Source organism: Sapajus apella, unplaced genomic scaffold, assembly GCF_009761245.1.
Source record: "Sapajus apella isolate SASKATOON/1434 unplaced genomic scaffold, GSC_monkey_1.0 scaffold74, whole genome shotgun sequence".
Taxonomy (NCBI): Eukaryota; Metazoa; Chordata; class Mammalia; order Primates; family Cebidae; genus Sapajus; species Sapajus apella.
The window spans coordinates 1468339-1485479 of record NW_022437014.1 but is presented as its reverse complement, the minus strand read 5'-3'; the positions used below and the strand labels follow the sequence as shown (position 1 = coordinate 1485479).

The 17141-nt window shown below is 45.1% G+C and overlaps 1 protein-coding gene across 2 annotated transcripts in view; it reads right to left on the bottom strand.

Annotated features, from left to right (window-relative positions):
• MAP2K1 (mitogen-activated protein kinase kinase 1) overlaps nt 1-17141 on the bottom strand; it is a 102170-nt gene that overhangs the window by 41237 nt on the left and 43792 nt on the right. For both annotated transcript variants that reach the window (XM_032251051.1, XM_032251052.1), the window contains exons 2-5: nt 11782-11992; nt 10425-10571; nt 2272-2349; nt 437-488 (exon numbers count right to left, since the gene is read on the bottom strand). In XM_032251051.1, the coding sequence (XP_032106942.1) occupies nt 437-488; nt 2272-2349; nt 10425-10571; nt 11782-11992 (488 nt within the window). The remainder of the gene's footprint in view (nt 1-436; nt 489-2271; nt 2350-10424; nt 10572-11781; nt 11993-17141) is intronic.

Sequence of the window (17141 nt, the reverse complement as noted above, 5' to 3'; positions counted from 1 at the left end):
TGTGTGTGTGTGTGTGTGTGTGTGGCTGGCCAGTCCTGGTGTGTATGCAGCATGTGTGTGTGTGTGTGTGTGTGTGTGTGTGTGTGTGTGTGTCTGGCCAGTCCTGGTGTGTATGCAGCGTGTGTGTGTGTGTGTGTGTGTGTGTGTGTGTGTGTGTGTGGCTGGCCAGTCCTGGAGTATAAGTTCTGGCTGAGGCTCCTAGCTGGACTTCCTGAGTAACTATGACTATGTCCATCACAGCCACAGGCAACAGATGTAGCAAGACCAAAAACAAGGTGGAAGTTGCTGCCCCAGCCACCAAACTAAAAGATTTAAAAGATTTAACATGTTATTAAAAGGCTTTTACACGAAAACAAAACATACAAAAAAGATGAAGCAGCAACTTTAGGATTATAGCTAAAATTCAAAACACAACAACCAGCAAATAACTTCTTACCTCTGTGCATGATCTTGTGCTTCTCCCGCAGATATGTCAGGCCTTTTATTACCTAGAGGAAAGGGAATGTAAAGGAAGGGAAATAAAATACTGGTGATTAGAAAAATACTCCATCTCTCTATTTTAAATACTCCAGAAAATATTTCATTTATCATCATCACAAAGTTGCCTTCCTCCCTAATTTTTTTTGAGATGGAGTTTTACTCCTATTTCCCAGTCTGGAGTGCAATGGCACAATCTTGGCTCCCCACAACCTCTGCCTGCCGGGTTTGAGCGGTTATCCTGCCTCACCTTCTCAAGGTGCTGAGATTACAGGCATGTACCATCATACCCAGCTAGTTTTGTGTTTTTAGTAGAGACAGAGATTCTCCATGTTGGTCAGACTGGTCTCGAACTCCCAACCTCAGGTGGTCCACCCGCCTTGGCCTCCCAAAATGCTGGGATTACCGGCGTAAGCCACCTTGCCTGGCCCCTTATTTTTTTATTCTTTCGTTTCATTTTTTTTTTTTAACCTGCCTTATCAAACAACCATCTTTTTACATGGTATATACGGTTGTTTTGTTTTGTTTTGTTTTGTTTTGAGACAGGGTCTTGCTGTGTCACCCAGACGAAAGTGCAATGGCACGATCATGGATCATGGCTCACTGCAGCCTCTATCTCCTGGGCTAAAGCAATCCTCTCTACTCAGCTTCCCGAGTAGCTGGGACTACAGGTGTGAACCACCATGCCCAGCTATTTTCCTTTTTTTGTAGAAGTAAGGTTTCATCATGTTGCCCAGGCTGGTACTGACCTTCTGGACTCAAACAATCCTTCCAACTCAACCTCCCAAAGTGCTGGGATTACAAGTGTCAGACACTGCACCTGGCCTTGGAGGTTTTTTTCTTTTTTTTGAGACACAGTCTCACCCCGGCTGGAGTGCAGTGGCAGGATCTCAGCTCACTGCAACCTCTGCCTCCCAGGTTTGAGTAATTCTCCCTGCCTCAGCCTCCTGAGTACCTGGGATTACAGGCGCCTGCCACCATGCTCAACTAATTTTTGTATTTTTAGTAGAGACAGGGTTTCACCATGTTGGCCAACCTGCTCTGAAACTCCTAAACTCAGGTGACCTGCCCGCCTCAGCCTACCAAAGTGCTAGGATTACAGGAGTGAGCCACTGCGCCCAGCCCTAGAATATTATTTTTAAGTAAAACTATTATTACAAATTTAAACAACTTTAATTCACGTTTCTCTAAGTCTGCACTCTGAAAAAGAAGTTTTCTAATACCACAAACAAATGGGAATTTTCTTGCATGCCTTGTCCTATTTTTTACATATTTATTTTGAGACAGGGTCCCACTCTTGTCACCCAGGCTAAAGTAAAGTGGCTCTATCACAGCTCACTGCAGCCTTGAACACCCAGGCTCAGGCGATCCTCCCGCCTTAGCTTCCTAAGGAGCTGGGACCAGAGGTGTGCACCACATGACCAGCTAATTTGTGTATTTTTTGTAGAGATGAGGTCTTGCTATGCTTGCCAGGCTGGTCTCTAACTCCTGGGCTCAAACAATCCTTCTGCCTCGGCCTCACAAAGTGCTGGAATTACAGGTGCAAGCCACTATACCTCACCCCTGTTTTTCAAGACACACAGATTTTAATACAAAGTTACTTTTCTCATTCTAATGCAAGAGAGACAACAGTGTATCTAGACTCCAGACAGGGAACAGTCTAGTGAGAAAATGCCACTTTTCTTATAAACTTTCCCCTCATTGACTTCCCATCTTCCTCCTTTTGTCCATTTCCTACAAACTCATTAACTTATCAATGAAAAACTTAGAAGAAAAACTTCATAACATACTTACAGCAATGCTAACTTTTCCTAAAATTTGTTCAGGAATTCTTCCAGCTTTCTTCAGAACTTGATCCAGGGAGCCCCCATCCTAAGAACAAGAATACCAGACCAGTTAGTGACAATGTTTCTTTTGTTTGAGACAGAGTCTCACTGCCGCCCAGGCCAGAGTGCAGCGGTAGATCTCCACACACTGCAACCTCCGCCACCTGGATTTAAGCAATTCTCCTGCCTCAGCCTCCTGAGTAGCTGGGATTACAGGCACCCGCCACCACACACAGCTAATTTTTGTAGTTTCAGTAGAGACGCGATTTCACCATCTTGGCCAGGCTAGTCTCGAACTCCTGACCTCGTGATCCACCCATCTCAGCCTCCCAAAGTGCTGAGATTACAGGCGTGAGCCACCACACCCAGCTGAAAGTGAATCTTTAAACCTAATTAGGCATGTGAATCTCAGGCAAATCCTCCTTGAAGGTTAAGGGTAAGCACCCATTGGTTTATTTCAGACATCAAATGATATGAATGCAAACCACTATGGGAGGTGTCAAATAGCAACTCTAATCCCATGAATAACATTAAATTACTAATTCAGTAGTCACAAAAAGACCTGATTAGCATGGAATGACAATATAGTGGTTTGGGGCACAGGCTCCAGAAGCAAACTATAAATCTGAATTCCAACTCTATCGCTTACTACTATCTAGGGGAACTTAAACAAGTAACTGAACTTGCAAAATGAGGATAATCACTAGGCTATCAAAATAATCACAGGGTTATTATAAGAATTCAACAAGCTAATAGGTATACAGTACTGAGAACAACATATAGCACATAGTAAGTGCTTAACAAATGCTGGCCATTTTATCACTACCACAAGGTACATTTGGTATTATGCTAACAAATCATAATTATCAATCCAAAGAAAAATGTCACAGAAAGCAATAATTCACTCCACAAATCCTGCAAAGCACCACAGACTGTGTTAGCTTCTATGGGGGTCATATATATGAAAAACAACTGGTTCCTGCCATCGATACATTTACTAATAGGGGAAATGAACAACTCTCAATAAAATATAACTGTGGCATTATATATATGCGTGTGTGCAAATATATATATATATTTTTTCTTTTTTTTTTTTTCTTGAGACAGAGTCTCATTCTGTTGCTCAGGCTGGAGTGTAGTGGCGTGATCTTGACTCACTGCAACCTCTGCCTCCCAGGTTCAAGTGATTCACCTTTTTGATTATGGATCTCAAGACCTTCCCCTGAGAGATCCCTCCCTATACATTGGGGGAAGGAGTGCTGACCTCATGAAGCTGCCATAAAAACCAGAAGGCTGAGTTAAGAGAACTTCAGGATAGCTGAACACATGGAGGTTCCTGAAGGGTAGTCTACCCAGGAAAGGCATGGCAGCTTTGCGCCCCAATCCCATACCTCGTCCTATGTGTCTCTTCATTTGTATCCCTTGCATTGTCCTTTATAATAAACCAGTAAAATTGTTTCCCTAAATTCTGTGTGCCAATCCAGCAAATTAACTGAACCCAAAGACAGGATCATGGCAATCCCAACGTAAAGCCAGTCAGTCAGAAGTTGGAGACCCAGACTTGCAACTGGTGGTGATGGAGTCTTGGGGACTGAACCCTGAACCCATGGGATCTGACATGATCTCCAGGTAGACAGCGTCAGAACTGAACAGGACGACACCCCGCTGGTGTCTGCTTCTTGGAGTGTAGAGAAAATCCCTCCGCGCTTTTGGTGACAGAAATCTTCTGTGTTGATTGTTGCGGTGTGAGAGTAAAGGAAAAACACCGTCTAAGAGTTTTCCCCAACATTACAAAGAAACCAGAAATGCATAAGAAAGTGATACAGACATGCAGAAGAAGGGAGAAGTAATTCTGACTTGACTTAAAAGATGGCATTTGAGGACAGGAGCAGTAGCTCACGTCTGCAATCCCAGCACTTTGGGAGGTGGAACACCTGAGGTCAGGAGTTCAAGACCAGCCTGACCAACATGGAGAAACCTCAGCTCTACTAAAAATATAAAATTAGCCAGGTGTGGTGGTGCATGCCTGTAATCCCAGCTATTCGGCAGGGTGAGGCAGGAGAATCACTTGAACCTGGGAGGCAGAGGTTGCAGTGAGCTGAGATCGCACCATTGCACTCCAGCCTAGGCAACAGGAGTGAAACTCCATCTCAAAAAAAAAAAAAAAAAAAAAAAAAAACGATGGCATTTGAGCTGAATATTACTCAAAGGATGAGTATGATTTCTATACCTGGAAAAGGGGAGGAGAAAGGGGAAAAAAGAACAGGGTATTGCAATAAGATCACAGCAGAGACGCATGACATTGCCAAGTATTCCTGGGATGATGTGTACTCCTGGGTCATTTCACAAAGAGATGCAGTGCCAGGTCAGGCTGGAAATGGCCAGCTGTGACCAGAACCCCACCTATGAACCGGGACTTGACTTTAGGGAGGCAGAAGTAAGGGAATCCAACCTGGGTGTTTAAACGTGAGAATCACAGCAGCTGAGGGAGAGAGACAAGACTTTAGAGGCAGAGGCTGATGAGAAGATGGGATGACATGAATGGGGTGCCAGGCAGAAGTGGAAAGAGGGCACAAGAGAGGAGACAAGTATGGTGTGAAGCCAGGCTTTGCAGGGCTAACATACCAGGGGCTCCCCACATTCAGGGATTCTACATTTTAACCCGCAATTTGAAGAAATCCCTCACTCAGGGGATCCTGATGTACCAAGGGAGAAATGGGTTCATGTTCCCTATGGCTTCAGGTGTAGCCGGTTACCACCAGCAACTTTAAATCACCCTCAGAGGCAGACCTAATTCCTGACAACTGAAATTTTCTAAAGTATCCCATCTACGATGAGCAGTTATCATAATCCTCTATCATTTATCTAATGTCTCTGTATATGTACGAACTAGGATTTTTTTAAAAAAACTTTTAAGATAAAGATAGAACACACTCTCTGCTGAAAGAGAGAACATATGCGCAAGAGGTAAGGCACTTTAACTCCTCTTCTGAAACAAGGCAGGGAACAAACAGTTGAATGAAAAGAACAGACAATGCTACCAGCGCTCAGAGGAGGAAGTGATCCTCCTGCCTCAGCCTCCCATGTAGTTGGACAACAGGCATGTGCCACCCCACCCACCTATTTTTAATTGTTTTGTAGATGGAGAGTTTCACTTTGTTGCCTAGGCTGGTCTCAAACTCATGGACTCAAGCAATTCTCCTGCCTTGTCCTCCCAAAGTACTGGGATTGCAGGTGTGAGTCACAGCGCCCAGCCCGCCTACCTCTCAAATGACCCCAAATGCAGCCTATGACAGAGGGCAGCCCAGATAACTGCCTTGGTTTACCCTTCCCCTGGAGGTTGGTAAGAGAAATATCTCTACTAAAAAGGAAAAAAAGACCAGGTACAGTGGCTTATGCCTGTAATCCCAAAGCTTTGGGAGCCAAGGCAGGAGGTTTAGCTGAGGTCAGGAGTTCAAGACCAATCTGGTCCACATGATAGTGAGACTCTATCTCTACAAAAAATAAGGAAATAAAAATTAGCTGGGCATGGTGATGCACATCTGCTAACCTAGCTGCTACTTGGGAGGCTAAGGCGGGAGGACTGCTCGAGCCCAGGAAGTCAAAGTTACAGTGACTTATGATCATGCCACTACACTCCAGCTTGGGCAACAGAGCAAGACCCTATCTCTAAAATTAATTAATTAATTTAAAAACAAGAAAGAAAGATTGGCTCATTTCCCTCTAACCTCCACAGAACTACAAGCAGAGTTATAGGGTGAACAATGGAATTACAAAATGTAAGGGGCATAGGCCAGTCAGAATTGCCCAGCGTTGCACCTGCAACTAACCCTACAACTTGCTAATTCTAATACACTGTTGCCAACTCCTTGCCTTAAGCTGCTGAAATTGTGCTTATTTTTAGAAGCCAATTATTAACTAAGTCAACGGTGCCTTTGTGAAGGTTTTCTATGGAAGAGACAAACGCTTTATGAAAGTAACTGCTCAAAAGCTTTTATTCCTGCACAAGAACCAACTCTGGATCCCCAGTTCTCTGGTTGCTCAGCTACCACCTGAGCAGCAATCTACTTCCACAAGGACAAAAGCATTGCTGTTCTAATCGGGGAGCATTAATTTCCCTGCTTGGGTTTCAAAATTCAGACAGGGCAGTGCACACAGAGCTTGTTTCTAGGAAAGATCAGCCCCTGGCTGAGTGCTCTAGAAGATGGGGCTCAACCAATGCTGATGATGCAAATTTACTTTATAACACATCCCCAGAGCCAGATGTGGTGGCTCACGCCTGTAATCCCAGCACTTTGAGAGGCTGAAACAGTTGGATTGCTTGAGCCCAAGAGTTCAAGACCAGCATGCACAACACGGTGAAACCCCATTTTTACTAAGAATACAAAAATCATCCTTCTTTGCACAGTGGTGAAATTTAAAAAAAAAAAAAAAAATCAGCTGGCATGGTGGCATGTGCCTGTAGTCCCAGCTACTCGAGAGGCTGAGGTGGGAGGATCATGTGGGCCCAAGAGGCAGAGGGTGCAGTGAGCCAAGACTGTGCCACTGTACTCCAGCCTGGGCAACAGAGCAAGACCCTGTCTCAAAAAATTTAAAAAAAAAACCCACGCATCCCCCCAAAAGTGACTGGCACAATGGATATGCAGTAAACCAAATATATCAAAATATAAGTTGTAGAATCTAGGTGGTAGGTTTATGGGTGTACCTTCCCTTCAAGTTTTCCCGTACGCTTACAAAAAAAAATTTTTTTTAAAGACAGAGTTTCACTCTTGTCACTCATGCTGGAGTGTAATGGCGTGATCTCAGCTCACTGCAACCTCTGCCTCCTGGGTTCAAGCAATTCTCCTGACTCAGCCTCCCAAGTAGCTGGGATTATAAGTGTCCACCACCATGACCGTCTAATTTTTTAACCTTTAACCCACAGGATCTGACATGATCTCCCAGTAGATAGTGTCGAATTGAACAGGAGGACACCTAGTAGTGTTTGCTAGTAGTAGAGTGTAGAGAAAATCTCTCCATACTTTGGGTCACAGAAGTCTTCACGCCACAACCTCCACCTTCCAGTTCAAGCAATTCTCCTGCCTCAGCCTCCCGAGTAGCTGGGATTACAGGCATGCACCACCACACCCGGCTAATTTTGTATTTTTAGTAGAAATGGGGTTTCTTCATGTTGGTCTCAAACTCCCGACCTCAGGTGATCCGTCTGCCTTAGCCTCCCAAAGTGCTGTGATTACAGGTATGAGCCACTGTGCCCAGCCATTTTGTAATTTTTAGTAGAAACAAGATTTTACCATGTTGGGCAGGCTGCACTCAAACTCTTGACCTCAGGTGATTTGCCCACCTCAGCTTCCCAAAGTGCTGGGGTTACAGGCGTGAGCCGCCATGTCTGGCCAGTGAAAATTTTCATAATAAAGTGTTGGGAAAATAATATTCATGACACAGAACTCATCCAAAGACTATGACAAAGAGAGGACCAAAGACCTTCAGAAGCTTGGATACAGTTATCAAACGGAGGTCTCTCTACCTGACAACACCTTTGAAATGCTGAAGGTAAGGCAAAGCAGAAAGTCCAACATGCCCACAGCCTGCCCTGTCTTAATAAACTTTAGAAGAACCCTTCTGGGGGCTGGGCATGGGGCTCCTGGCTGTAATCATAATACTTTGGAAGGCTGAGGTGAGTGGATTGCCTGAGCCCAGGAGACCAGCCTGGGCAACATGGGTTCATCTTCACAAATGCTCATTTTTAGTGCCTGTTATGTGCAAGGTGCCATGTGAGCTGCCAGGGTATAGAGACATCTGCCCTTCAGAGCTGTTCCCACACTGAATGGGTTTATTCTGGTACTTTCTCAAATGAAAGGTATCGGTATCGATGTGGCTTCTGAGCACCAGGCAAGCGTCATCTCATCCTGCTTCCTTCTGAACCATCAAAAATTCTTTCTTAACTCCAAATTCTGTACCCAGAATTCTTTAATAGGTGAACCAGGAGGCATGTGTCAGGTGAGTGTGATTGAATTCCAGAGCATTTGCTTCAGAGATTAGGATTAGGCCCCAAACATTGATAGGCAGTGGTCTATCTCTTCATTCAGACCCTATTGGAACCTTCCTTTTTTAGCCTGTATGTCCTGCCATATGAATAGGACAATCTTTTTATTTTATTTTTTTTGGTTTGTTTGTTTGAGACAGAGTCTCGCACTGTCGCCCAGGCTGGAGTACAATGGTGTGATCTTGGCTCACTGCAACCTCCGCCTCCTAGGTTCAAGCGATTCTCCTGCCTCAGCCTCTCGAGTAGCTGGGATTACAGGCAGCACCACCACGCCTGGCTAATTGTTTTATACCATTAGTAGAGATGGGGTTTCACCATGTTGGCCAAGCTGGTCTCCTGACCTCGTGGTCCGCCTGCCTCAGCTTCCCAAAGTGCTGGGATTATAGGCGTGAACCACCGTGCCTGGCCAATCTTTTTATTTTTCTTACATTGACCTCCTTTGAGATACTAGGAAGCTTCTTCATTTACATGACCTTTTTTGAGATGCTAGGAGGCATCCTTATTCTGGAATTCTTTATTCACTCTGAACTTACAGATGTTGATCACATCCCTTGTGCCCTTGCCACGTCCTCCCCTTCCTTCAAGCCATCCTCCTCCTTCAGGAGAAGATGACACTGGAAATGACGAGGGTCGGTTTCCCATTCTCTTGGCCCATTTTCAGTGACTGCAGATCAGTTTTTTTCCCCCCATGGATTTGGCTCTCTGGAAATAGTGAGATGTTCCAAATCAGACGATGTCTCTGGAGTTATCCTGGGGACGAGACTGGGGGAGAAAATCTTTCAAGGGCCAAACAGCGTCTGGTACCTATTAGGTGGTATGTGATGAATGACTGAATGAGGGTAGCCAGGATGGGGAAGACCTGGTCAGGCTGTGGGGAAGACCTGGTCAGGCTGTGGGGGAAGACCTGGTCAGGCTGTGGGGGAAGACCTGGTCAGGCTGTGGGGGAAGACCTGGTCAGGCTGTTGGGGAAGACCTGGTCAGGCTGTGGGGGAAGACTTGGTCAGGCTGTGGGCGAAGTGGCTCACACCTGTAATCCCAGCACTTTGGGAGGCCAAGGCAGGCAGATGATGAGGTCAGGAATTCAAGACTAGCCTGCCCAATATGGTGAAACCCCATCTCTACTAAAAATACAAAAATTAGCTGGGCACAGTGACAGGCACCTATAGTCCCAGCTACTTAGAGGCTGAGACAGGAGAATCACTCGAACCCGGGAGGCAGAGGTTGCAGTGAGCCAAGATCGAGCCACTGTACTCCAGCCTGGGCGACAGCAAGACTCTGTCTCAAAAAAAAAAAAAAAAGAAAAAAAGACTGGGCACCTGGACCCCTGTTCTAGAGGTCAGGGCAGGTCTGAGGCGTCAGGAAGAAAATGGGGTAGGAGCTGAGAGACACAATACTGGACTGAAAGTACAACAGCCACCAAGCATGCAGACTCATGTCAGCCCTCATCTCAGAGCCATCAGCCCAGGAAGAATAAAGCAAAGACCAACATCTGCAGAATTCCCTAAGTTGGACGGTGTGTTGGAAGACTTATATCGGAAGAGAAGGAGGGACTCCAAGCACATAGTGGTAAAATGAGTGGCAGCTCACATGTAGATAATTAATTAGCCCATGAATGCCCTCTCTCTTCGTTGCCCTCTCCTTCCACTAATGTGCATCATGAAGAAACCCAAAGTAACCCTTCAGGCTGCCCTTACAGTGGATTATATCATCTTCTTAACCCCAGAGCCTTGCACCTAGCATACAACATTGTACACAAGAAATGGATTTAAACTATATTTACCAGATTTTACTTACATCACATCTTAGGGTCATCTGAATCAAGTAACTAAGAGAAATGCTCTAGGTACACCCACCAGGAATACTGCCGCTTCTTTGATGAGAGGCAAAGACCTAGAAAGGAGGTCTACCATCTTGTGAATATTCCAAGCCCTACAGTCAGACTTCCCAGAGGCCCTAGATAGTGATGTGGATCCCATGAGCAGCATCGCGGCAGCTGGTCAACTCCCAGACCAAAGATGAGGCCAGAGCCACCCAACTCTTAAAGCCATTGCTCCAGAGGCTGAGAGGGTGTCACATACCATGTGCTCCATGCAGATACTGATCTCGCCATCGCTGTAGAATGCACCATAGAAGCCCACGATGTACGGAGAGTTGCACTCATGCAGAACCTGCAGCTCCCTTATGATCTGGTTCCGGATTGCGGGTTTGATCTCCAGATGAATTAGCTGGAGAAAAGAAAGGTGAAAGAAAGAGAGATTTTATGAAAGAAAGAGGGAAGGAAGGACGAAATATGTAGTCTTGTTAAATGTTTAAGCTCTTAAAGGTAGGGGGAGGAGAAACAGGTAAGTTGTAACAAACAAGTTTCTGCTCGACCAAGAACTGAGTGTCACTGTTTTAAGGCAGGCATGGGCACTGGGGGCTGTCCCAGCTGTGCCTCAGCTCCTGGAAGCCAAGACAGGAACAAAGTTAACAAAGGGCTTACTCCAAAAGAACCTTTGGAGCTCAGATATGAACAGAAATTGACCTTGAGGACTTGGTCCACACTCAAGAATTGTGGAAGTAGAAGGGTATGGGGAACTCAGGTATGCTAAACTAGGCTGCCCAAGAGATTCTTTCTTGAGCTCAGGAGCCTGATGTGGTTGAGACTGAGACAAAGTCTAAGGTCCTACCTTATGTCACCCTAACATTTTCCCTTGTTCCAGCTAGGGAGACAAGTGACAGCCACATAAAAAAGTTACATAGTAAGGTTGAACTTCTAAAAAATCCCACAGATGGTGAGTGTCAGAGAACATGAATGCAGCAGTTACCAGTGTGGGCTGGAGCACCTGGTGAAAGCTAGATAAAAGGTGTATCTTGAAGATGGGCACTGTTTGAAAAGGCAGAAGGAACAAGAGCACAAAAAAAATATGGGCACGGGAGTGAACACAGTGTGCAGAAAAACATCAAAAAAGCCCAACCTTTCTGGAGCAGGGGGCTGTGTTCTAAAAGAGGACCAAGGCAGACAGGAAAGGGAAGTCCAGCTCAATGAGTACATGCTATGGTAGGGAGTTCAGATGCTGTAATGCAGGAAGATAAAGGGAATTTACTGGCACAAGTGGGAAACAACTTGAAATCCACGTGTTGTGTATCACTGGGGCTAAGTGAATGAAAACAGCTTCTCGTGCACATGATAAGCAATAAACAGATACCCTGGCATCCTTCCACAGCACACAGAAGGCTAAAGAAGAGTCACTTATTATTTTCTAGACAGGATGGGGATTAATACACTAACACAGTCATTAGTGTGTTTATCCGTAACCTCATAGATGACATGCATTCGAAATTCAAACAGCACAAGAAGGTATTGAGGAAAGTCAGTCTTCCTTCTACCCTGGTCCCCAGGCCTCTAGGTACCTGAGAGATAATCCAATTACCTGTTGATCAAAGCAAACTCACCTTTCTGGCCATGACCAGGCCGGAAGGCTTGTGGGAGACCTTGAACACCACACCGCCATTGCCAGCCCCCAGCTCACTGATCTTCTCAAAGTCGTCATCCTTCAGTTCTCCCACCTTCTGCTTCTGGGTAAGAAAGGCCTCAAGGCGCTTTCGCTGCTGCTCGTCAAGCTCTAGCTCCTCCAGCTTCTTCTGCAAGGCCTCCAGATTGGTCCTGTCACAGAGCAGAGAGTAAAAGTCAATACCATCACCGGAGAAGTCAACCCAATGAAGCACTGCTATCATGGAAAGCTCCAGCTCTGGGGACAGACAGAGAACTAAAGTGGGAGGCTAGAGAGGAGGCCCCTCCCACTGTGGCTCTGCCCACTTCACTCCAGCCACTGCAGATGACTAGCACCAACATGCTTTACCTGACTTCCATTTCCTCATTTATAAAATGAAAAAATCAGGTCTTTCTGACTCAATATGCTTCAAGTCTATGAGAAGAACAAAAGAATCTACTAAAATCCAGAATGGCCCACCTTAACTTGCTTTAAAACTTCATTTTAAAAAGCCCCACTACTGTTGGTTTTATTGTTTTTACCATACAAAAAATAAAATTCTCTAAATCCACTGAAATGAAATCAAACCAACTTTAAACTCAATCACAACAGTAGAAATCCTCATTTTCAATGTAACCAGGTCCAGTAACCAGGTTAGTCAAAAAAGTCACAGAAAAAAAAAAAATCAAAAATTATGTATCTAAAATTATTATTTTTCCATAATGCATATAAATCTTCATTCATTCACCCATTCTTTAACATAGGGTGAGACTCTTTGAATAAGGGTCCAAAGAAGACCCTGTGGTTAAGAGGTCCACATCACCCTTCTCACATGGACCAGAACATAATACATGGTTGACAATTTTCTGTTCATGATTTGTTAAAGTTGACTAAAAATGTAGATACTTGCAGAGTAATCGCAGTATAAAATTTTAGAGTATGATTTCTCCCAATCTTAATGTTCATCTAGTTTGACAGTAATGTGTTTTAGTGACTTGGACTTGTGAGTCTTTCCACAGCTTTTAACTGGTGTTCATGGGGGGGAAAAAAAGGAAAAAAAAAATCATTTCATTTGCAGTTATATTTCATCAGTTTATCCAATACTTAAATACATTACTGAACTACAATACCAGCTACAGCTGAACAAATGGGTTTGGGAACAAGCTGGCCTTTGGTAAGCACATAATTCAGCCAGTGGGTGCTGAAGCGAGTGGGTACGGCAGAGAGCAGGCTGCCAGCTGTGCATTCAGCATGCTGTGGGCATTGCTCAGCATGTTTCATCCAGGGAACTGAAAAGTGTTCATCACTCCTGGAGTTGGTTAACAGGAAAGTGGTAAGAGAGCTTGCACTGCGTTTCCCTGGATTTCACTGGGTTTCAAATTTAAGTCCTGTGAGGCGAGGCGTGTCAGTGACAATTGTGTGGGGTGGCTGCAGTGACACAGGTGACAAGATAGGCCTTCATTATATATCATCATGTTGGTGTTCCCGCCAACACACACATCCTAGTTCTGAGCTTAAAAGGCAGAGTAAGCATAATCTGCTCTTCCTTCACAACCTCTATCCCAAACCTCTAGAAGACAGGGAAATGGACACCTAATACCTCTCCATGTATGAGGAGATCCGACACTGCCTTACAAATAACATCACACATGGGGCCAAAGAGGATGCAAGGCTGAGGTTACTGATTTTCCTCTCTGATATCCCCCCCAACCCCCAGCAGCTGCACACATCAAAGAAAGGCCATGCACGCACACAGTGGGAAGGCAGCTGTCCGCAGGCCAGGAAGAGGACTCTCACCAGAACCCAACCATACTGTCCCCTGCTCTTAGACTTTCAGCCTCCGGAACAGTGAGAAAATAAATTCTTGTTGTTTAAGCTACCTAGTCTCTGACATTTCATCATAGTAGTCCAAGCAAACTGAGACAGCTACTCAATATTCATCCTGCTAAAAGGTTCAGCTATGTCTTGCAGTGTCCCCAGTCTCTAGGGTGTGGGAACCCAGAACATGTGGGGCTGGGAGTACAGGGCACACTCTCTGGTTCCCTTTCTCCCAGCTCTCCACACAAAGGAGCTTGCTGAGGACCACATTTAGAAACACACTTCAAATGCAGATAGACACCACAGGTAAAACTTCAATGAGGTTACAGCTACCTGGAGGGCTCAGCAGGCCAGCGAGAAATACAGATTCCAAAAGCTCGAGCTCTCGCGCGCTCTCTCTCTCTCTCTCTCTCTCTCTCTCTCTCTCACACACACACACACACACACACACACACACACACACACACACAGAGTGTGCATGATGGGGGAAGGGAAGGAGGGCTGCATGGAAGAAAAATTGCTTTTCTCACAACACTGTGTACTCTCTTCAGTGCTTTACATTTATTAAGTCATTTAACCCACAACCCCCAATTAGAACAGATAAGCAAACTCAAGCACACACAGGTGAACTAAGATGTCAAAGGTCAAACAGCTGGTAAGTGGCACAGCCAGGATTCAAATTCAGACAGAGAGAACTAATCTCTCACCTTAACCATGATGCCATACTACCTTCAAAAAGCTCAATACTTTCAAGGGAGGCAACTGACAAATGTGGGTAAGATCCCTGTGTGAGGCGTTTAACACACCAGGGCTCGATCATGCATAAAGATGGTGTGCCCTACACAAAGAGGTCTTTGCACCATGGACAATCCTGTCTCCCATGCACTTCAATCAGATGACGGATCTACTGAAGCAGATTAACACTGCCTTGCAGCTAATATTCACAACAAGAAATTCAATCCATTTGCCAAGGAAAAGGGAATGCTGACTCTGTTCACTTTCCTGACTCTTTGAAATAAGTAATTCTTACACCTTCTGAAGGAAAAACTAAGTCTGGGCTTTGTGCTACCTTTCTCCCTTCTCTACCTCCTATCCCCTGCTGTTTATCCACCCACCCCACCAGCTAAGGAACTGGCTTCTGACCTGTGCTTTCAGAAGGTGGCCAGAGAGAGAAATGGCAAAGACCTTCCTAATGGCAGGTGTGTATGGGTGACGACTGGAGATGGAATCATGTTGGAAAATTAACAAATCACTAGTGTTCAAGAGTCCTGGTTTCTTACCCCAAATTGTTCATCAACTAGCTAAGTGACCATGGGCAAGTCACTTAACCTTGCCACATTTCAGATTTCTCTTCTATACATCATGGAATACTGTGCAGCCATAAAAAAGAACAGCATAATGTCCTTTGCAGGAACATGGGTGGAGCTGGAAGTCATTATTCTCAGCAAACTAATGCAGGAACAGAAAACCAAACACCACATGTTCTCACTTATAAGTGGGAGCTGAATGAGGAGAACACATGGACACACGGGAGTGAATGACACACACTAGGGCCTGTCGACAGGTGGTCAGGGAGGAGGGAGAGCATCAGGAAGAATAGCTAATAGATGCTGGGCTTAATATCTAGGTGACGGGATGATCTGTGCGGAAAACCACCATGGCACACGTTTAACCTATGCTAACAAATCTGCACATTCTGCACATGTTCCCCTGAACTTAAAATTTTTAAAAATAACTAAATAGTCAGGCGCGGTGGCTCAAGCCTGTAATCCCAGCACTTTGGGAGGCCGAGGCGGGTGGATCACGAGGTCAAGAGATCGAGACCATCCTGGTCAACATGGTGAAACCCTGTCTCTACTAAAAATACAAAAACATTAGCTGGGCATGGTGGCGTGTGTCTGTAATCCCAGCGACTCAGGAGGCTGAGGCAGGAGAATTGCCTGAACCCAGGAGGCGGAGGTTGCGGTGAGCCGAGATCGTGCCATTGCACTCCAGCCTGGGTAACATGAGCGAAACTCCGTCTCAAAAAAAAAAAAAAAAAAAAAAAAACTAAATAAAAGGATTTCTCTTTTGTAAAATAGGATTAACAATTCCACTCTTATTTAACTTACTGGGGAGGGTCGAAGTAGAAACTAATGGAAGAAGCATGAAATTTTTGACACATTTCTTCACTAATACAGAGGCAGGGGAGGTGAAGAGGAGAAAGGAGAGGCCAAGGCAGCAACAGCAGGATCCAGAACTAACTACTGCCTTTCCTTTAATGATTCTTAACATACTCCCTGTTTTTCAGAGAATGAAAGATGAAACATTTTATCTGAAGGTGAAACGAAGATCTTGGCATCAAAATGGCTTTCAGTACTCATTAGAAAGATATCAGTCAATAATGTAACAGTATTCAGTATTTCTTTCTCTTGCAGAGGGAGTTGATGTTCAACAAGGCTAATTTCTGTCCTTCCAAAGTGAAATGTTTTAAGCAAATGATATAAGAGAGCAGGCCCTTACCCAACACCTATATCACCAATGTCTAAAACTGAGAGGGCATAAACCTGTCTCTGTCTCTCTTCACCATCTTTGGTTTTAACTGGTATCAGCAAAACTGAGACAGGGGATTTAAACAAAACAAAACTGGAGCTCCAGCACAATAAATCTGGCACACACAGCTCCCTCTCCAGGGACCAGCTGTGACTGGCTCCACCCGCCATCACAATCATCATGGCAGAGAGAAAACCACACACTGTAACGTGAATTCTGCATTACGGCTAACAGTAAATACAAGTTCGTGAAGACACAAGAACATTATAGGTTTGAATGGGTACACAGAGAAAAACAAGGGTTTTCATTTGCTTTCTGAAAACACCAGGGAGGCACAATGAAATGGATGGGAAAGGATAATCCTATGGGCAAGAACATCTCCTTCTCATCTCACCCATCTGCTAAGCCTAATTACACTGCCACAACTGGAACCTTTCATTTGCGACTCACTGGTTTAAATCAAGCAGCAGCATAAAATGTATCCCAGGAGGGACCTTGAAGACCACTTTATCCAACCTTCATTTTACAGATGATAAAACTGAGGCCCAAAGGGACAAGTTCACACAGTTCATTGGTGGCAGGTCTCCTAACTCCTAGGACAGAGCTCCTTTCAAGGCCCCACATTGCCTTTTTCAACCCTGATGGTCACTGAATTTAGAGGCTGACCAAAGGAAGAATAGAAGGAGGCAGGGGAGTGATGTTCAGGAAAAGAAACGGGATCTCCAAACCGCCACACACCAAACAGAAATGGACCACAATTCCATGCCACCCAACCTGAGCCTTGCTCTAGTCTCAATGGCTGGCCCTGCCTCTGCCAGGCGGGTACACTGAGAAAAGGGGAGAGGATGACAACCAGTCACTGTGGGAAAGAGAGGAAGGGTCCCTGTGCAGGTGGGGGTTCTTACCAGAGAGCCCAGGGAGTTGTAAAATTCTCCCTCCCCTGTGGCATCTGGCAAGCAGGAATGCTACTAG